This window comes from Erithacus rubecula (genome assembly GCF_903797595.1).
Source record: "Erithacus rubecula genome assembly, chromosome: 21".
Lineage (NCBI taxonomy): Eukaryota > Metazoa > Chordata > Aves > Passeriformes > Muscicapidae > Erithacus > Erithacus rubecula.
Window position 1 is genome coordinate 3431642 of NC_136673.1, and position 21989 is coordinate 3453630.

Sequence of the window (21989 nt, forward strand, 5' to 3'; positions counted from 1 at the left end):
GGCTTTTTTATTCACTCTCTGCTTTTTAAAACTGAGTTCTGTCCAAAAAGAAAAAAAAAAAAAAAGCTGTGAAAAACGTCCTGGTTCCATCTCCCTGTTTACTGTGTCTCACTGACTTCCCGTTGGATGTGCTGAGCCTCACAGAGGGAAAAAAGGTGCTCTGTGTGTCCAGCCAGGCTCGTGAGCTCCTTTCAAAACAGGAGCTGCTCCCCCTCTGCATGCCCAGATCCCTAAAACCTGCTGTCAGCACAGGCAGGAGGCTGCAGGATCCAGCTGAAGGCTCATCAATATTCTGGTGGGGCAGGAGAAGGTGGAGAGTGTTGGATGGATGCTGAGGGCTCTGCCAAGCAGCCTGAAAAGCAGTGAAAACTTTTTTATTTTCTTTTTTTTTTTTTTCTCCATCCTCTTAAATGATGGATGAGAGCTAAATACCTGCATTAAACACCTACCAGCAGCAGGCTCTTGAATGAATAAATACCTTTAAAAACACAAAGCCCAAAAAAAAAAAAAAAAAAAAAAAAAAAAAGGAAATGAGGGAATTTGGGCTGGATTCTGGGAGGGCTGAGCATCCCCAGCTCAGCCTGCTGGGATGGCACCCACCACCCCAAACCCTTTTTCCTGCAGCTCAGCTGTAGCCTGATTTTTGGCAGGGACAGAAATGTTGCTCCAGACTGACCCCAGGGCAGATTTTTGATCTGTTTCTTTGTCATTCCTTAAAGAGACAAAGATTTTCCCAGCATTGGAGCTGTTTCCCTTCTCTTCTAGACTCCTCTCAAGTGAGAAATGGATCAAATGTGCTCATCCCAAAAATCCCAGCAACCCAAAAGGGGCTTTTTGGGCTGGGAAGAGCAGGATCCCATTGATTTAGGGTGAATGAGTGGCTGTAGGGCTCTGAGGTGATTATGTTGGGTTAGAGGGGATGCAGGGATGATGGAGCTTGGAAAATGCAGTGAGTGAGTTTGGAAAATGCAGTAAATTTAGAAAATGAGTGAGTTTGGCCACACCTCTGAACTGAAGCCTCTCTCTGCTTTGATTTTGAAACCATGGATCCCCCTTTGAGCCGTGCAGCATTTTAAAAATAATTTTTTTATTTCCTCCCACCACTCTCAGCACCAGTTTGCTCCTTGGGACTTGCAGTGACCCTAAAACAATCTCCTGGCTGCTCCTGCAGCAGCAGCAGAGTTCCTCAGAGCTCAGTGCCTGCCAGGGTGACTCTGTCCTGTTAATGCTGAGTCCATCTGTCTGCCCAGCTGTCCCTGCAGCATCCTCAGAGCCCTGGGGCTCCTGTCCCTGCAGTGTCACCCCCAGCTCTGCTGTCATCCCCAGGGATGGAGTTTGGTGCAGGGTCACTCCTGTGTCACCAGCAGCAGTTCCCAGCTTCACCTGCTGATTCCAAACCTCACTGCTCCTTTTACAGTGGGGGAAGGACCTTCCTTCTTCTCAGGGTAATTTCATCACCATGCCTCAGGCTCAGCACTGATGAAATTACTTTTGTATTTTTGTTCAAAAACACACCTGGAGAAAAGTCTGTTTCTAACACCAGTGACTTTCCCCCCTTGCTTTGCATTTTCTTTCTGGTGGAACCATTCCCTGCCCTCCACCTTCTGGAGCCTCCCAGATGTCCAGGGGATGGACAGGCAGGGCTGGGTTCTCCTTCCTGCTGCTGCTTGGTGCAGAGGGAGGTTACAAACAGAACAGAACTTTGTACAGAACAAATCTGTGCTGCTCTGCAGCTGTCTCATACCTGGGCTTTGTGATTTTGCTGAGCCCTGTGGCTGTGATTTGATTTTTTTTTTCCCTGCACATTTTGTGCTTCTGGGAGTGTTTGTCTGGCACCCTGGAGTTTAGTCTGTGTTAACAGCAAGGTTTAGCTAAGATCCCCTAACCTGAAAGGATTTTTTAGGGTTTATATCTGTGATAGGTGGTTGGACTGTCTGAGTCCCCTCCTGTGTCAGAGGATATTTATCTCTACCTAAAACCACAAAGGCTCCACTGTAGAAGGATTTATAACAATAACAGGTGCAGGTGGATCAGTCTGTGGAGGCTCTGAAAAAAAAAAATCAGTTATCTTCAGGAAGGTCCTTGCAGAGCAGGAGTTTGATCATCTGATTTCCCAGCCTTGCCTAACAAGAATAAATTTTTGGACACTTTTTTGGATCTGTTTGGACACTTTTGGATCCCTTTTCTGGAGTTCCCAGGCAGTTGTTCACCCTGGTGTCTGATCTGCCAGGGCAGAGGATGTGCCTGCCCCTGTCCCTGCTGTGCCCACACCCCCTGCTCTCAGAGGTGATGTGCAATCAGTTCCTGTTTTGCAATCCTGCCCTGTCTGCACAGCCAGGATTCAGCTGGGAGATCCTCCTCTGCCTCCTTGGAAAGCCACCAGCCTGACTCACATCCTGACTGCTCCTCCTGCAGTCAGTGCACTCCGTGCTGCAGACCCAGTAAATCTGATTTTATTCACTCTGATGCCTCTGTGCTCCTCACATTCTCATTTTCCAGGCTTGCTGGACCTGGGCAGCATCTCCCATCCCTCCCAGCCCACTCTGAGGTGCTGGAGCTGGTTTGGCACAGGGAGATGCTCCAGCTCCCTTTGGATGTTCTGGGAGTGGAGTTTGGGAAGGGTTTGTGCCTCTCTGGGCTGTGCTTGGTGCTCCAGCAGGGACCATGAGCCTGTGCCTGCTCCCACTGGAGCATTTGACCCCCCAAACCACCAGGATTTGGTAAAGGAGGAGAGGGGGAAGGTTAAAAGGTTCCCATAGAGGAAATTTGCTTTTTCTCTCACAGCATTTGCTTTAACACTGATGGAGGGGGGAGTAAATTGGCCCTTTTGTAACATTCATATCTTTTTGTTGTGTTTTATGGTGGTTTAGAGCTAAATGGAACATCTGGTATTTGAAGGGGGCTGAGGAGGGAACAGAGGAGGTTTGTGGCTGGAGAAGGGGAGGAGCAGGAGGAGTGATTTGTGCTCAGCACTGCAAACACAGAATTATCTGTGAAATCCACAGAGCCTGGAAAACAAAATATCCAGCCAGGCTGGGAGCAGGGAGTCCCTGTGCTCTGGGACAAAGCTGTGGCAGCTCCTGCATCCCTGCAGGAAAAACCCCATGGCAGGATCTGTGTCCCTGCCCAGGGAGATGGTTTGGCTGCTTTTGCTGCCCAGGAGTTGTTTGGCTCCTCTGGGTTTGTCAGAATTTGGGATGCTCTCAGAGCACAGATCTCATGATTTAGGTTTTTTCCTAAAGCAGAGCCTTGCTCCGGAGTGAGAGATAGGTCTGTGATGGAATAAATATATAAATATTTACTTGTATATAAAATATAGGATAGAGATCGATGCGTAAAACATATAAATATATTTATATGTAAATAAAATTGTATTTCTTTAAGAGCTGGCTGTGTTAAAGCCTGGAAATCCCAGGCTGAGTGGCATGGCCCCAGGACAGGAAATGTGCACAGCACTGGGACAGGCTTGTGTGCACATCCAGACCCTTTGTGTTTATGGGAAGCACTTTCTCATGTGAGTGATCTTCCAAGAAAATCACTGGTGAGTCTTGGAGAGGGGAGGAGACAAAAAAAAAAAAAAAGAGACAAGACTTTCCCTCCCACAGCTATGGGAGAATTGTGGCTTTAAACAGAAAACAAACCAGAAAATTTCCTAATAAACCCAGCAGAAGAGTTTATGATTTTTTTTTTTCTTTTCCCTTTATAGATCAGCTTCTATATCTTTATTTTCCTGCTGCTGCTGCAGGGTTTGGGGCTGTTTTGTGGGAATTGCTGCTGGAGCAGCAGCTGCTCTGCAGAGTGTAAATGCCTTTGGGCAGAGCCCAGCTGATGGCAGAACTCTGTTTTGGGCATTTTTGAGGTGCTTTGGCATTATTGAGGTCCTTTGGCAGCTTCCAGCTCTGGGATGATGCTTTGTGGCTGCTCCTGGGGGGGTATCTTGGAAAAAAAATTCAGTTTTCAGTTGCCAAATAGACCTAAAAACTTGTGTTGTCAAGGGATTGGGGGCATGGCAGGAAGGCTGGAGGTGGGAGGCTGCCTCTAAAAAGGTGAATTTTTTGCAGGACATGAGGTGTGAGGTTTGCTGACCTGCCCAGCCTGGTTTGAGCTGGATATTCCCAGGGAATGTCCCTTGTGCCTCCCTCCCCATGGCTGATTCACTGAGCATCTCCCAGCTTTTTGTTTGTGGAGCCCCTGGGGATTTAGGAGTGGCTGTTGCTGCAGCACAAATATTTCTACAGAAAAGTGGAGTTTTTGAAGGGCTTGCTGAAATCATTAAAGCTGAACTCGTTAAAAGTTTGATCTGGGATTTTGGCAGATGTGAATCGTCCCTGGGTGGGTTTCCAGGTGGCAGGGAAGGCTCCTGGGTGGCATCACAGATTTGTCACCTCATTTTCACCCTTCCTCATCCATCACTTTTGGGTTTGGGATGTTCACCCTGCTGGAGCAAGGACACTTCCAAGGGGTTTTCCCCTTTTATTGCTGCCACTGCCCTCACTTGGAGAGTGATGCAATCAGAGTCTCAGTGCTGAGAACTTCTCTGAGATGCAGAAAACGTGGTCAGATACCCTGAGCAGCCAAACCTGTTCCTTGGGTGAGAGGCCAGACAAACCTTTTGCTTCTCCCTTGCTGCATTTTCCACCCTCAGCGTGTTCAGGTGCACGTCCCCAAGCTCTGAACACCTGAATTTATTTTCTTTCCTTAGAGGTGACAAAGGTGAGAGTGAATTTTCCTTGTACTGACAGCTGGGTTATCTCAGGAAGGGTAATGAGGAGGTTTTAATGAAGCTACAGTATCTGCCTGAGTGTGGGGTTTTAGCCAGGTTGTTGCAAGAAGCATTTCTAATTAGCAGAGATTTAATTCCAGATTTTTGTCATCCCCCCCCCCCCCTTCCCTCTTAATTATATTTGCTAACGCGTTTAACAGCTTTCCCTTCAGAAAAGAACAATTTATTCAAAGGTCATAAATAGATTCTGGCATTAATTACTCCAGAGCCACACTGGGCTGCTCTGGAGAAAGCAACTCTGTGGGGAATGCTCAACCTTTTGCAGTTGGATTTATCTGGGGTTGAAATGACTTTGTTTGCACACACCCCCATCAAAAACACCAAAAAAACCCCAAATAGCTGATTATATCCACATTTGTGCCCATTTACAAACCCATGGGGATCTTGTAGCTAATATCCCCGAGTTTTTGGAGCAAGCTTGTAACTCACAGCATCCCTTGATCTCTTTAAATTTATTTTCTGAGATTTGGGGGCGTTTTTGTCGATTAGTTTGGGATCCCATTATTGCTGTGGATGCTGAGCTGGGGCAGGGGGAGCAAAGCCTGGCTGGGAGCAGTGGCAGAAGGACAGGGCTGAGCTGTTCCCTGCTCCTCACCCCCTCCCAAGCTCAGCCCAGCTTAGGTTAATAGTTTTTGTAACCTCCAGATTTTGGAGTGGCTGCAACATCTGTTCCAAGTGATAATAATGCAGTGCTGAGGGGGAATTAGCATACAGCTGCTGGGGTGGGGGGGAGCCTCTATAGAAAAATAAATGAATTTATTGATGGAAGATGAAGACTCATTGCCTTTTCATAGTTCCTGGTGATTTTGGCAGCGTGGGCAAAATCTGTTCCTTTGCAGTGAGAAAGGGATGTGGGACTCTGATGTGATTTGAGGCTTGAGTGTCTTTGTTTTGTCATTTCACCCAAAGCCAAGAGCAGTTTTTGCTGGCTTTAGGTTCTTTTTGAAGGCTCAATCTGCCAGATGAGCCTGGGCTGGGCTGGCTGTGTGTAGGGGAATATTTAATATCTCTGGGAATAACTCTGCTGTCTCAGTGACCTGATCCAGTGGGTGGCATCCCTGCACGTTGTGCTCATGAAATTCTCTTTTTCCTTGCATTTTGGCTCTTTTTGTGCTCACCAGGAGCTGCAGGTTTGTCTTGGCACTTCCAGGACATGTTCCCTGTGCTGCTTCCTCTCCATCCTTCATCCTCCTCATCAGGACCCTGCTCTCCCTGTGGCTGACCCACAGCTCTGCATCACCAGCTCTGAAGTTCAATATTTCTTTGCCTCTTCCTCCCCTGGTGTTTTTGTGGAGTCCTGTGATGTGCCAGTTAAATTTTCCTTGAGGGAAGGCAGACAAACAGGCATGGCTTTCCTTGCTTTGGGGAAATGCACAGGAATGTGATTGAAGTGTTCTCTGAAGCCTTGCAGACTTGAAAGCGAATTTAAAATGCCCAGGTTGTAAAATTTATAAACCCAGAGTGATGATTGGTGAGATTCTGGGAGATTCTGGATTCCCCTCTTTGTAAAATAATAATAATAAAAAAAATTAAACTGAAGCCAGCCCACGTTCAGCTTTGGGTTTCACCAGCAAGAGCTGAGTGAATAGAATTACCTGTTTTATATGGGTAAAAATCATCCTAAACACCTGATTTAACTGGTTGTGAATGAAAAAAACTTCAGGGGTAGAAAGAAGCCTCAGAAATCCAGAGGGGCAGAGAGGAACTTGCTAAAGGTGAGCTGAGTGTGTTCATGGCCCTGAGCTGGGGCAGAGGGAAGGAATAACCCTCTGTACCCACCAGGTTTTGCAGACTCTCTTCACAGAAAAATCTGTTTTTCTGAGCAGACATAGAACTGCTCAATTTTTTTTTTTCTCTGATTCAGAGTATTTTTTTGAGATACAGCTGTTCTAATATCAGTGGATCCTGTGTGACCATGGTGTCAGGAGTGCTGTGGCTCCATAAAAACCCGTTATTCTAGCAGGGCTGTCATCACCTGGGGCAGGAGGAGCTGCTCCCACAGAGCAGGAGGAACCTGCACACAAAACCAGATATTTAACTTGGCTGTGCTCAAGGTGCCTCCATAACTCTTGGTTTTGTCTCTCATCAGCAGCCACTGAGCACTGAGGGATCAATGTGGGGTTTGTCCTCTCTCCACCCACTGAGGGTTTCACTCAAAAATTGGGCAAAACTCCTCCTGGAGCTGGCTGCTCATCCCACCCACAGCTGGCTCAGGTTTTTGGGGTTTGACATTTCCAGTGTCTGCTCATCTGAAATGAATCTTCAGCCTCCCACTCTGCTCTGCTCAGCTCTGACAGATCAAGTTGTGCTCCCTGGAATTCCAGGATCCACGTGCTGTCCTTGGGTGTTCTGGCATCATTCTTCCTGCTGTCTTCAGGAAAAAAAAGTTTTTCTGGGAACAAAAGAACCCAAAAGCAGTTGGATTTTTACAGGTCTGTGGTTTTAAGGCAGCTGTGAGCTGCTCCCACACCCTGGTTCTTTAGGAATCCCTCTAAGCAGGGAATGAGTGCTCAAAAAAGCCACTTTGGGTTATTTGCATTACTTTTTGGATTATTTTTGTGTTGCTCATGCATTCCCAGGTCCAAGCTCCACTTGGTACCAGTCCCTTTGCAAACAGAGGCTCTGATCCTGGCTAAAGGTTATCCAGATAATGTGGGAATGCAGAGCACCTAGATCTCATTCTGCCTTGGGAAAAGCACTGGGCAGGGTGATCTGTTGCCCCTCTGCCTTCCTGGGGCTTGGATGGCTCCAAGAACCATCCCCAGCAAGGGAAGCAGTGCTGGGCTGGGAGCCCTTTGCCTGAGCTCCATCAGACAGATGTTGGCCACTGCTGCAGCCCTGGCCAGGCAAAGCTGCTCGTGCTGCAGGAGGAGAATCCATCTGCTCCGTGAGTGTGAGCACGAGTGACAGGTCACGATGACTTTACATGACATGTTATTTCTGCTCCCCTCCCCGAGGCTCTCAGCAGCTGGAGAGCCTTTCCCCACGGAGCTGGAGGCAGCACTGCTTTGAATAAGAGCTCTCTGCATTGGGAGCTACACCTTAGGAGAGATGTTTTATTTCCCTGGCTGTTTATAGCCCTGTAAAATACTGTGCAGCCTTCGTTTTGCCTCTTTGCGTGGTCTCCATTGCATTATGCAGAGGAACAATTTATTCCTAACAGCTCAGCCTAATGTGTGCCACAGCCATTTCCACAGGAGCCAGACCTGCCTTAATGGTTGCTGGATGGATTTTTAAATGCATTGTGCTGGCTCTTAAGCCAGGCTTTTTAATAACTCTGAGCTGAGTTTACACGAGTCTGACAAAAAAACCTTCGTGCTTGTTCTCACACCTTAATTCTGTGCTTAAAAAAAAAAATCCCTCCCTGAGTTCCACACTCTGTGTGTGTGTGTTGGTGGAGGCAGTTGCTAAGAGAAAGGATAATTTAAAGCAGAAGGAAGTCATACATGCAGCTGTACTAAAAATTAACTTCAGTTGGGTGGTACTTAGGAAATTAAAGCAGGGATGCTGCCAAAAAAAAAAGGGGAAATGAAGATTCTGAGTTTGACTGGGTGTTGATACTGTCTTAACTGTGTCAATAAAGTCACTTTAATTCCTGGGTCAGTGAGCTTTTTTAGGGCTGCTGCCTGTTTAGACTTATTGATCCTGTCCCATTAAGCTCCAAATATTGTCCTTTCCTGTGCAGACAATTCTCAGCCCTCTCCAGCAGAGTGGGTGGCTTTGGAAGGAGATGGAGTGGAGCAGCTGAGAAGGAATCAGATGCTGCTGCCAGCTCCCCTCTTCACCCCTCTGGCTGAAATACAGCATTAATGGTCCAGCCCAGCATATCCCTGGGGCCTTATCTGCATCCTCAAATTGTACCAAATTAATTAGCCCAGCACAGCAAACCAACCCAACCTTGCCTAACATTCTGCAAATGCAATTACCCTGCTCCCAGAGTTTATTTGAGATATTCCAATTAACAGTCAGCTTTGCTTGTGCACTGTCTGGTGGAGCTGCTCCTGTCTGGCTGGTAAATATCTCATTAAATCCATGGAATCCCAGACTGGGTTGGGTTGGAAGGGACCTGGATGCTCATCCAGTTCCATCCCCCTGCCCTGCCCTGGCACTCCTTGCCCTGGAGCAGCTTGTTCCAGAGGAAATGATGGTGGGGATGGCAGGACCCAAATCAATGCAGGGATGGAGGGAAGCAGGGTTGGATCCCAGAGAGCCAACCTGGATTTTCCCATTGTCTCACAGGGAGATTTTCCAGTGGAGTTTTCCTGCTTAACTGTGTGAAAATCAGTGCAGAATTACACAAGTGTTGGGTGCTTGTGATTAATCCCCACATGCAACTTCCCATTAAAATTTACCAAAGATTAGTTTGAAAAGATAAAGCACCCCTCACAAAATACAAAAAAAGGGATAAAAAAACCCCTAAAATATTTCTCTGCTTGTGTGTGTTTAGCCCCTGTTAGCCTGGCTCAGAAAGGAGGACTTGCTTTACAGAAATATAAATACAAATCTGGAAAGTGTTCAATCAAAGCATCCAGGAGATTTTGGGAGGATTTCAAACCCCCTCTAGCCCCAGGTGCCAGCTTTGGGTGCACCCCTGATGTGCTACTGCAATAAATGAGAGTTGGGAGCTGCCAGGAATGGGATGTGGGTGTTAAATTAGAGGGTCCTGTTATCTTGTTATCCTCCCCAAGCATTAATTTATATAAATATCCAGAGCCTTGTTTCCTGTAATCGCTGGGATCTGTTCTCACTGGTGGTTTTTATGAGCTGGGGACCTGACCTTTTTAAGCAGCTTTACAAATTAAGTAGCCAGTAGATTAATTTTCTGTAGCCTGTTTTTATCATGCAGAGCAGGAACTGTTCTGCATTGCTGTGGCAGTAAATTTTACCTCTGGAGCTTGGGAAGGGAGAGGAAAAAAAAAAAATCTTCCAGATAAGGTAAAATAGTCACATCCTCAAGGAGAGATTGAAATAAATTGGGTTAGAAATGAAGCTCCCCTTGTTTTAATCCAGGGGAGGTCAGGGACAGGGTTGTGCCCAAATCCAGGGAGGTTTGGAGTCTGTGGCCAAAATTTCAGCACTGCTCACTGCAGAAAGATCTTTAATTCATGGTGGTAACAAATCTCCTGATGCTCTAGGGAACTTCCCAGAACCAGACTCAATTCTGGCTGGAGTCTCTCATTGAATTCCACCCTTGCAAAAAAAATAACTCCAGATGGGAAGTGATTTCCTTTTTGCTGCCTGTTTTCTTGTGATTGGGATGGTTTTTCCTTGGTGTGCTTGGGATGGTTGAGCTGTGCAGGGGAGGGTCTGGGTGCAGATCCACTCCTGGGGCTGCTTTGGGACAGCCCTGCCTCTGCTGGGCTCACAGCATCCTTCCCACAATTAGGATTTCCTCTCAAATCCCGTGCCAGGATCAAGGAGTGATGCCTCTTGTGCTTTTCACCTGGCTTGATACTCTCTAGTCAGGAATTAAACCTCTCCCTTTCCTCCACGAGGGGTGAAAACTCTTAATTGGAATCTTGCAGATAAAATACAGCTTCTAATCTTGAAAAAAACCAAAAAACAAACAAACAAAAAGCAACCCAGCCAAGCAACATCACAGTAATGCCAGTGGCCTCTTCATCCTCCCCCTGATCAAAGTTCATTCTGATTTTTATCTTGTGCCTACATTAAATATGATGGTTAACCTTCACATTTCCTGTCTCAGCCTCCCAAGCTTTGTGATACTTACAGTTACTCTTCAGTTAATTAATTTCCTTGCAGTGCTGAAAGGGAGAGGAACTGATACCCTGAATGCAAATTGCCCAGGGCAGCACAAGAGCTTTAGGTGGAAAGAAAAATGGGTGTTTGTACCTTTGGTTCTGGGTGGGTTTTCCTCTCCTGGACATAGGGATGGGTTTGGGGTTGATGTATTTGGGCAAGTGGGATCTGGGGATGTGCTCTGAAGCTTTCTGAGATCTGGCAGGGACTCATGGAGGCTTTTCCTGATGCCAGAGGAGTTCTGAGCACCCAGCTGTGGGTTTATCATTGGAAATTCTGTCATTTTCCCATTCCTGGGGGGAAGGTGCAGTGCAGGGAGTTCACCCACCCTGGTTTAAACATGGGCATTACCAAAATCCCTTCCTGCTCCCAGCACTGCTTCCCCCCAGTATGAAACACAACAAAACCATTCATTATTTCAATCTGAGCAGAGGGAGAAGCCCTGAGTGACCCCCAGAGCCTTGGGGCTGCTGTCCATCCTCAGTCCCTGGGCACAGGCAGATGCTGCACAGCCACCCACAGCTCTGCCAGCCTCTCCAGCTGCCCACAGCTGGACACTGGGGCACCCCACAACCCCATTTCTGCTGCTTTTTGGGGTAGAGAAGGGGCTGAGCTGCTCATCACCTGCCCTGAGGAGCTGCTGGCAGCACAGAGCCCCAGGGACCTGTTAAACAGCACATTTTGGGCTCAGTCTTGTGAAAATGCAGCTTGATTTGGTTCTCCAGGATGTGAGAAGTGTTGTGGTGTTAATTCCTTCTCCAGGCAGGAGCTGGGGGATGTCTTTCAGCATCATTACCTGGTGCCATTAAGAGAAATGTTCTGAGACTTTTCCTGAGACTGAGATTAAGAGAAATGTTGTTTGCTTCTAAAAATGCCATCCCTTCCCCCTGGGGTGACAAACTGGGGCTGTTTCTCTCCAAACCCACTGGCCTGGTTTTCAGCAGGGCTCTGGGGGTGGCTGGCACCAGGGCAGCACCCAGGAGGTGTCACCAGCCCTGGTGCCACCAGGAGTGAGTTATTTCCATCCTGGGATGCAGAACCATCCCCTCCAGCTCCTGCCTGTTGGACAGGGCTCTGCAAATCTCACTGCACCATGACATTTGCAGTTTTTCCAGCCTTTTATTTCCTCTGCCACCCATTTCAGAGGTAAAAGCTGAGACAAACTTGGCACTGTCAATGTTTTTCTTGGCTGGGATTTTGCTCTGCAGTGGTGATTTCCCTGTGGGTGATGCTCTGCTTGGGCTCTGTGGGATGAATGTTTCAGGAGTTTGTTTGCTCTGCCTTCTGGCAGGTACCCTGGCACTTCTTGCACTGAGGAAAACAACACATTCAGTTGTAATTTGGGAGGCTTTGTGAAAGTGAAGTGAGGCTAATTGGGAAGGAGTCACCCCACCCCGTGACTGTGTGCAGAAAAATTGCATTTTACCCACGATGGATGAATAATGCCATGGCAGCCATACAAACTCTTCCCAGAAAAGTCTTTTGGATGATGGAAGATTACATGCTGTTGGTGTGATGGCAGAATTTCTAAAATCAGGTTTCTTGGGAGGTTTTAAGAAGGCAGAGTGTGCAGTGAGGCTGCTGTGTGCCCTGAAATGAGGATGTTCCTCTGTCTAACATCAGCTCAGGGGTGGTTTTGCATCACAGAATCACAGATTTTATGGAAGGGACCATAAAGCTCATTGGAGCCATGGGCAGGGACACCTTCCTCTAGACCAGGTTGCTCCAAGCCCTGTCCAGCCTGATGTTGAACACATTCACATATCAATAAATATTTAAAATCTACTCTATGGGACTCCTCTGTAACTGATACATAAAGATTTTTAGCTCAGCTTGCACATTTGATTAGTTTTGCATGAATGCCACTGGAGTCCCCTGTTGCAGACACCCTCCAATCCCACCCTGTTCACAAAACCACTCAGAACTTGGCTCCTCACCATTTTTTCAGGGCAGCTTGGTTTTAAGGAGACAAAAATGAGTTGTGGGAATGTCTTGAATTAGCCCAGGCTTGCAGTCTGCTGCCTGCACAGGATGCTTGACGTGACAAGGCTGCATTTGCTGACTTGGCTGCTATTGACTCATCTGAGAGCTGCACCAGAGCTCTTCTCATCACTGGCCTTTCCAAATCCATCAGGGCTCCATTCCCTGGGCCAGCCTGAGCAGCAGCAGGATAATTCCTGCCTGGGAATTCCCTGGAAGGGCAGCACTGCAGGGTAACTCTGGGTTTATGCAATCCCTGCTTTTCCTCAAGAGCAGCTGAGTGCTCTGTTATAATTTGATTGTCATGGTTCAGGTCAAGTCCTGTCTCAGAGCTTTGGGTTGGCCCAAATGTTTTGAGTTTTCTCTGCAGGAGCCTTCCCACGCACAGTTATCTCATTCCTTCATCTGCTCCCATCAGGGTTTATTTTGCACATGTCCCATCTCTTATCTGTGCTGGTGTTCTTGGAGTGAAGTGTGATCCTGGGTGAGGCAAACACGAGGTTAGCACTTCACAGCAATAGCATGAGCTCAGACATCTCTTTTGTCATTATTTTCCTTTTTCTTTTTTCCTTTCCTCCCTCTTTTTTTAAGCTGAGTTCCCCTGAACTGCAAGAAGAGGAAAAGGCTGGGTTTGAGCAGTGTGGAAGGAACTCTTCATCCAGGATGCCAAATGTGGCAGAGAGGGGCTGTGCCCACTTGGTTTTGCCAGAAACTCTTGTTATTCCTGGGCTTGGATCTCCAGGTCTCTCAGAGACATCCTAAAATATCCATTTCTAGAATAAAATCAGCAACACAGGGATTTCATTGGGGCTTTCCAGAACCTCAATGGGAAGAGTTTGGGATACACAAACCTCAGACCTGTGGCTGGGGGGGTTGCAGCAGTGCTGAACCTGTTGGACTTGCTGGATTTGGGGTGGTTGGGGTGATTTCAGCCCCATCATGGGTGAAACCCTCCCAGCACTGCAATTAAATCAAACCTTAATGGTTGTGGCTTTCCCAGCATCTGCAGGTCCAGGAGGGCTCCACAAAGGAGGGAAATTCTGTCAGCAGTGGCAGCTCCAGTGTTTTCTTTTGGAAGTTGCAGCTTCCTTCCTGTCACTTAGAGCCCCTGAGTGCCCTGGGTGACCCTCAGATGGACAGATGGACAGAGCCCTGGGCATGGGGGACCTGCTGGCTCCTGGCAGGGACTCTCAGAGCCACCAGGGAGAGGTTTTGGGTTTGGGGAGGTCACCTCTCAGCACACAAACATCTGTGTGATGTCCTTTCCCTGCCCTGCACTCAGGATGTCACTGGATCCTGGTCCCCTCCTCCAGCCCTGGGTTATGTTGGACTCTCAGCTGCCTGGTGGATGGGGGGGTTCAGCCACTCTTAGAGCCTTCTTTTTGCTTTTTCATGTTTTTCTGTATGCAATGATGGAAATGTAGCTGGCAGTCTGTATGAGGAGTTCAGGTGCCAGGAAAACTTCCCTTGGATAAAATAGGATGAGTTTTGTGTGTGCTTCTCTTGGGCAAAGTGGAAGCTCCTGGTGAGTTTGTGGAGGAATTTTTCATCCCCTCTGAGCTCTGGGAAAGAGTTCTTGCTGTAGGTTTGCTTTCCCCCAGTCCTCCCAGTGCCCTGCTATGTGCTAAAATCCATGGTTGCTTTCCCTCAGGTGCTTTCCTAGGGATAAATGGTGCTTGTGAGTGGATGTGAGAAGGAGAAGCTGTGGAGAGGTCAGCCCTCATCAGTGTTTCAGGCTCATTAATCATCCTCCCTTAAGTGGAATTTGCCCAGCCCTGGAGTGCTCAGCAATGGGAATGGCTTTGAAAAGGGTGGTGTGGGGGGGAAATAATAGTGCTAAACTGTTTGAGAAATAATTTCATTCTCCACTTCTCAATAGATAAATCTGCTGTCCAACAACCTGAAATTTAATCTGTCCATCTGGAGTAATTGATGAGCTGCGAGCTGAATCCAAATGCAGAGGGGAATTCTCTGCAGAGAGTTTTTGTGCTGCCTCTGCACCAGAGACAATGGGGAGAGGCTGGGGAGGAACAAAGCCAGGAGGAACAAAGCCACGGGAGATTTGGTGATGCTGGAGGGGGGAATGTGAGCTCCAGTGGTGCTTTTGACTCATTTTTGGTCCCAAAACTGCCCTGGGGAGCCCTTGGAGTGGAGGGGAGCTGGATGGGGCAGAGCCATTTGGACAGATCAGACACAGGCTGCTTCACTTTTAAATCAGAGAATGATTTGGGTTTGAGGGGACCTTCAAGACCACCTAAAATCCCATGGGATGGCTGCAGCCCTGCAGCTCCCATGGATTCTCTTGGGCTTTCTGGCCATTCCTGATGTTGGAAGGAGCCCAGGGAGTTTTGACACCCCTTTGCAATATCAGAGTAGCACTAGGGGACTCTCTGTGGCTCAGAGATGCATCCTTTGGCTCTGCACAGGTTCATGCCATGGCACACCTGTTTTCCCCTTGTCAGTGATGTGTTTTCTCCAGGAGAGATGCATTTGCACAGCCTGTGATAAGCAGATGCTCCCAGTTGAGGACTCACTTCTCACCCAGCACTTTCTAGAGGTGCTGGCAGTGAGATAAGAGGAAATCTGACATCAGGGCCAGGAAGTGCTAAAGAAAGTCCCTTTGGTCATTCAGCAGTGGGATTATCTCCCCCAGAACAGCTCCAGCATCCCTTGCATGCTGCAGACACAATTCAAGCCCATGCTGGGCACCCTGTGTGTGCTCCCCCCACAGACCCAGTCCCTCTCCTGAAGGTTCTTTCCAAAATGCTGTGAGCACCTGGATCTTCCTGCCCTTCCAGCCAAAACCATCCTCCTCATTTCTTTCCTTTATTTTTGTGCGTTTTATGGCATTTTTTACAAGTCTATCAGAGAATCCCAGCTGGGAGAAGCAGGGGCAGCTTTGATGCTCCTCCAGACCCCACCTGGGATCTCTGCCTGGTTGTTGAGCAGCTGCTGCTGCATTCTCCAGCTTTTTGTCTGTCTCTGCCATCACCAGAAAGCAACAGAGCCCCCATCCCTGGTGGGATTAATGGGGAATAGATGTGGCAGTTAGGGACATGGCTTCTCGGCAGCTCTAGTTGATGCTCACACTCAAACTTAGAGGTTTTTTCCAGCCAAAATGGTTCTGGTTTTGGTAATGGTAAATGGTAAACCATTACCAGAGCAGTTTTGATGGTGTCAGGAGCATGTGTGACCTTCAAGCCTTTAGGGCTGGGTTGTGTTTCCAGCCCACCCCAGGTGCTGTAGTAGCTGGCTCTTTCTGATGAATTTGCATTGGAAATGGCTCCTGTCTTGTCACAGCAGGTGCCACGAGTGCCCAGTCATCCAGGGACTGCAGGGAGGAGCCTGAAGTGGGGGATGAGGGGGAATGGGGGCCTGAGTCACCCACACACCCCAGAGTCCTTCCAACCTGCCCTGGGCATGAGCTCCCAGTGTCCCTGTGCAAGGTGCAGCCAGCCCAAATGCCAAATTATCTCTCCCCTGGGGGCACCTCCAGTGCATTTCTGAGTCTGAGCTGCACAAAAACTCAGCAGCACAACCCTTTGTACATGCTGTGATCATCCCAGGAGTCTCCAAACTCACTGAATCCAGTAAAACAGATAAAATCAGGAAAACTTCCTTTTAGACAGAGCATCCCAGCACTGCTGAGGAGCTCCCAGGCACTGGGGCTGTTGCCACCATGTGCAGGAGGGTGGCCAAGGGCTCCCAGTGGGAGTTCAGAGCAGTTTCTTCACTTTATGACTCTGCAGAGTGGTTAAAAATAAGCAGAGCTCTTCTGAAACCGAGTGCAGGTGATGGGGCCCTTCTGCTGCCTGTCTCTGGTGCTGCCTCTTTACAACCCTCCAGGGCTGGGGCAGAGCTGAGCACACTTTTCTTATCTATTATCAAGTTTCAAGTGTTTTGCTTTATGAGTTTCTTGCTCTGTTTGGCACAATCCCATCCCAGTTCCAGCCACCTCTTCCCTCTGCCTTTAACTCCCCTCTCTGATGGGTTTTGCAATGCCCAGGATGTTCTCCCCACCCAAAGGTTTGTTCTGTGGCTGTTCCAGAGCCTGGGAATGTTGGTGGCCATGGAATTTTCTTGGGTAACTCCCAAGGTTGGTTTTTTTTTCCCAGGAGGGTGGTGGCAGGAGTGGGAATTTGTGTTATTGGTGTTCCAGAGGAGATCCCAGGGCTCTGCTCAGCAGATAAATGACACCACTGATTTTGGGCCTGACAGTGCTGAATGAACCCTTGGAGAGCATTGATTTCTCTCTCTCTCTTATTTTTTTTTCTCCTGTGAAATGTTTGCTTGTCCAAAGGTGTGATTGACTGCTGAATAGCACGGCCTCAGCACAGCCCATGTTCAATTGGAGCTAATTTTAACAGTCCTGAGCCAAGAATTCATCATCTGCCACCACCAACAACCTCCAAATGCCAAAACAATAAAAAGCAGAGATGACACTTTGCAGATTGGCCACTGAAAAGGTGCCAGGAGTGAATTGTGCCCCAGCAGCCAGGCTGGGTGTCCCCACCTGGACCTGTGGTGCTCCAAGGGTGAGGGTGAAACCACCTGCACTGTCACCCCCAGGTGTGGCTTTTCCTGTGGGCACCTCTGCTGCCAGCAGGTTAATTGGTTAATTGTGTTTTAACCAGGCCTTTTCCAGCTGCTCTGTAAATGGATGAGGGGGAAGAGCCCTCAGCTGGCACTCAGGGCCTGGCTGCTGGTGGTTTCCACATCTCAATTAATGACCAATATCATTTTTGGCCTTTGGTTCCTTCACTGGCACAGGATTCCCAGAGGAGCTGTGGGTGTCCCAACCCTGGAAGTGTCCAAGGCCTGGCTGGACAGGGCTAGGAGCAAACTGGGATAATGTATAATCCCAAATATCCCTTCCAATAACCCAAACCATTCTGTGGTTCTGATTTGGAGCTGCCCAGCCTGGGATGAGCAGGAATGCTGCAGCAGGGCAGGGCAGCTCTGCAGAGGAAGTTTGCATCTTGCTGTCTGCAATTGTGGCTGTGCCCTGTGCCATTAACTTTGAAAATTGGAGGCTTAAAAGGATTTAAAATAAGCACACGCTGGAACTTTGGAATCAATGGGACTGCAGTGCAGCAGCACACACAGCCTAGGGTGTAAATTCTTGCACAAACCCAGGAGATAAAGTTATGAAATAACCTGTGTCAGCAAGAGAGCCTGTAAAGCAATCCCAAAAAAAACAACCAACCAAAAACCTCCCAGTCTAGACACTTATATTTACTGCAGTGTTTATGTGAAGTAGAGGAATGCCCTAGAAATCCAGATTTATTCTCAATTTCTGCTTGTGGCACGTGCTCTGATGGGATGGGACTGTCCTGTGCCACCTCCTGTGCTGGGGGAGCTCTGCTGGCATGGGGGGGAGAAGGGTGAGAGGTTATTTCTTGCTTTGTGTGGGTGAATCAGCCTGCTGTTAATGAGGAGGTTCTGCTAATCCATGGCTGGAAAACCTCCTGTCTAATCCCCAAAGCAGCATCTGTGGAGATACCACAGCCCCAAAGACTCTGCTTTGATTCTTTTAATTAAAAGCAAATTAAGCTATTTTCTTTTGCTTTGAACCCTGGGTGAAGTTTGCAAGGGGTGTCTTTGGGTGGTGTGTGTTTGATGGGAGCTGAGATGGTGGCATGTGACAAAATCAGGCTGAGGGAATCCACCCAAAGGCAGCTTGGCTCCTCTGCCTGGTCACAAGGGGCTGATTCACCCCCTCAGTGATTGATTTCCTTAGGATTCTAACGTGTTTGTTAGGAATTAGCTGAAAAAAGTGAAGAGTTGCCTGAAGATACAGTGATAAATTGAAGGTATTTTGCAGTGAGGATGCAGAGAGGAGGGAGGTTCATTGGCTGGCTCAGCAGATGAAGGGTGTAGGTGATGCAGCTGCCAAAATTAAGCAGATTTTTGTTTTATCTCTTCTTTATCCCCTCTGCTGCCAGAAGCAAGACCCTCTGCAGTCCTCAGGCTTTGGAATCCATGATGATTGTGGATAAACAACATTTTATTGCTATAGCCAAATACAGGTTTTGTTTTTTTTTTTTAAAGAAAAACTTGATGTGGCTCTGCCAGTCAGCCTTGCTGGATAACCAAAGTGTTGGAAGGGATATTGTAGATCAGCCAATGTGAGCCTTGGGCAGGGACACCTTTCACTATCCCAGCTTGTTCCAAACCCTGTCCAACCTGGCCTTGGACACTTCCAGGGATGCAGGGGCAGCCACAGAGCCCTTCCCACCCTCCCAGGGAAGAATTCCTTCCCAATATCCCATCCAGCCCTGCCCTCTGCCAGTTTAAAGCCATCCTCCCTTATCCTGTTGCTGTAACAAGTGTCTTTTCTGTAGGGAACCAAATGGGATCATGCTGGAAATGGTTAAAAGTTCAACACTGGGCTTCTGTGGAACATCAGCTGTAATTTATATTTGCCTTTAACCTTGAAAGGAAAACCTCCTGGCTTGAGTTTTGCAGCCTTTCTCAACGTTACCTTGGGAGAAACTTGTTTTTCAAAGGGGTGTTGTGTTGCTGGTGTGCAGCTGAGAACACAGGAGCCCTCTCAGGGCACCCTGAGTCTGACATCCCCAGAAACAACAAACAAACTCTGCCTGGCTTTGCAGGGAGAGTTTCTCAGTCCCTGCTCACTTGTCTTGTGTTTAACCCAGTAAACCTCAGCTGGAATTTCTGTCTCACTCACTTTTCCTCTCCTTTTTCTCCCCCAGTTTTTGTGCTTGAAGAACATCAGGACCTTCCTGAAAGTGTGCCACGACAAATTTGGGTTAAGGAACAGTGACCTCTTTGACCCCTTTGACCTCTTTGATGTGAGGGATTTTGGCAAGGTAAGAGTTACTCCTGGGAGGGGTGAGTGTGGCTGGGGCTGGTCCCTGGCTTTGTGCTCCAGGTTTGGGGTGAAAATGCAAAGTTTTGTGTTTTTCTGAGCAGCCTCTGAGAGCTGGGCACCAGCTCCCCTGTGCTGGTGTGTATTTAGGGTTCTGCTGCACCCTCAGTGCATTCAGGGGTTGTTTTAGTATATTTTAGTATATTTGGGAGTTGATTCTGATTCTGTTGAAGGGAGACCAAACCTTCAAGTTTTCTGCTTTGGATTAAAACCTCTCTGGGTTCAGTCTCTCAAGGATGTGACCTGTGTGTTTTTGAGTCCTCAGCCCTTCCCCATCTACTGCCACCTCTGCAGAGCAAAACAACTTTGCTGAAATCACCTCTGATTTTTGTCATGAGTGTCTGTAGGGTCGGGGAGTTTCATGGCAGGGTGAAATGAGTGCCCTGAGCTCAGAAATGTGTTGCTCTAAGTGATGGTTGGCACCAAAAACCAAAACCAAGGAAAACTGTGCCTGGTTTTGACAAGTGTCTCTTGTTCTGATCCCCTGGCTTTGACACCAACTGCATCAGGGCTGATGGATACAGGGCTCAGGGAAGCCATTACCCAGGACAATTGCTATATTCTTCAGCAGAAAAGGTGATAAAAGATTTATTAAAGCTCTGTATTGTTTTACCTGTTTCGAGCTGCCAGGCACAAGCTGCTGGAAGGCATCTTCCCTTCTGATTATCCAAGGAGTAGATTTTCACTGCTGATGGGGATATATTATTTGATATTTATTGCCTAATTTATTTCTGGACCATTATGTGGAATGTGCAATTGCAGTGCCTTGTTTTATGAGGTTTTTTTTGATTTATGGAATACAAGAAGGCAGTTGTTGTTCTGGGAATATGAATGCACAGAAGGAACCTTTTGGGCTGGGGAAGGAACTGCTGCTAATTAAAATGCTGCTTTATCCTCACATTGTCTCTTGCTTTGTGCAGTTTCAGATTGCCTCTGATGCCTGTTAATAGGGCCTGGTGTTAAACACTGCTGGAACACATCAGCTGATGGGCACAGCTTGCTTTCCCCTCTCTGCTGAGGGATCAGCTCTTCCCTCCCCCATTCACTTTTTGGGGGTGCATTCAGCTTTGTGGCTTGGGGAGGGGATTTGCCACTCCCTCTTTCCTCAGGACAATCTGGTTTTGTTAACGTACTTGGGGAAAAAACTGTGGCATAAACTTCCAGGAGATATAAATGTATTTTATTGCCTGCATGGTGCTTTTCATGTTGTCATCATCCTCAGCCAACCATAGAAAATGTGGGAAGCACAGACTCTCTGTACAAAAACCTATTTTTTTTTGTTTTTTATCAGCTTGGTGGAGGTATCAGCTGTGCAGCCCTGCACCACCCTAAATCCCTCTGGAAGCCTGTCAAAACATTCCCATTGTCTTCACCACCTTTCATTCCCACATTATCCTCAGATCTGTGTTCAACAGTGGCAAAGCAAATAAACAGGGAAAAATCTGCTGCTGACCAGAGCTCCTTTTCCGTTTTGAGTCACTGTGAGAGCAAAAGGAATCTTTAATCCACGTCCCCACTGGCCAAACACAGGCTTCACACACCAAAAATTCTTCCTGGAGCTGCTCACTCTTCAGCTCAATTATTTTTTTTTTTTTTTGGTTACAAGACACTTACACCATGTAGGAGGCGTTTCTGATGGAACACAGTTAACATTTAATTGCAGAGGGGCTTTGGTGCAGTGGTGTTGGGTATTTTCCTTTCTGGATGCTACTGGGAGAGTTATTCCTCAAAAAGCTACTGGGACAGCAATTACCAGCAGCTTTTGGGATTGCTGGAGTGTAATTACCCAGGAGAAGGGCAGGGACTTGGTGCCAACCTCTGTGTAAAGGGCTTTGAATCTTTGGGGGTTTTTAGTGTTAGAAAACCACTGGTGCTTAAAAAAAAAAAAAAAAAAAAAAAAAGAAGCAAAAAAGAAAAATCAGATCTCTCAGTCTTGCCTTGCCCAGCTGTTATTCTGAGAGAGGTTTTCATGTTTCCAGCCCTTCTTTTGGCTCCTGAGCTAAAGCTTCTGCACAGAGGAGCTGCCATGGGGATGATGGACACAATTCCAGCTCTGCCTGGGGGCTCCTCAAGTCCGACTTTACTCCTGGTTCTGCTTCTTCCTTGAGTTTGGTGCCTGTATTTCTACCCATTCCCCTGCAAAAAAAAACCGTAGTTATGTGAATTATTTTGGAATATTTGACCCTTTTAAAGTGGCTCAGAGCTCTCCATAAATCACCAGTGGTATCTGCAGAAGTGTTTTCTCCTTGGCTGAAGGAGTAAAATCCCAGTTAATATTGCCTCATCCCTAATTAGGGTCTGATTCTGCAGCCTTGCTGTGCCCAGCCTCTGTTAGTACAGCCTGGCTCTTAAAAGAGAAATAAAATAAAAAGCTGGTGCTCATGTAGTGTGTGTTGTTCCACATTTAGCAGCAGTGATGGTATAAAATCAAACTCTTATTGGACTTGCTAATTTATTGGCACCAACTGTAATGACATAAAATGTACATAAATATGGATTAAACTCTTTATTACTCTATTAGTCAGCATGATGGTAGCCAGGTTCATTAAAAGGAGTTACTCATTTTAAATAACT

The 21989-nt window shown here is 47.5% G+C and overlaps 1 protein-coding gene across 2 annotated transcripts in view; it reads left to right on the top strand.

Annotated features, from left to right (window-relative positions):
* The window catches only part of VAV2 (vav guanine nucleotide exchange factor 2), a 112803-nt gene that overhangs the window by 5204 nt on the left and 85610 nt on the right, over positions 1-21989 (top strand). For both annotated transcript variants that reach the window (XM_079323905.1, XM_079323904.1), the window contains exon 2: positions 19240-19356. In XM_079323905.1, the coding sequence (XP_079180031.1) occupies positions 19240-19356 (117 nt within the window). The remainder of the gene's footprint in view (positions 1-19239; positions 19357-21989) is intronic.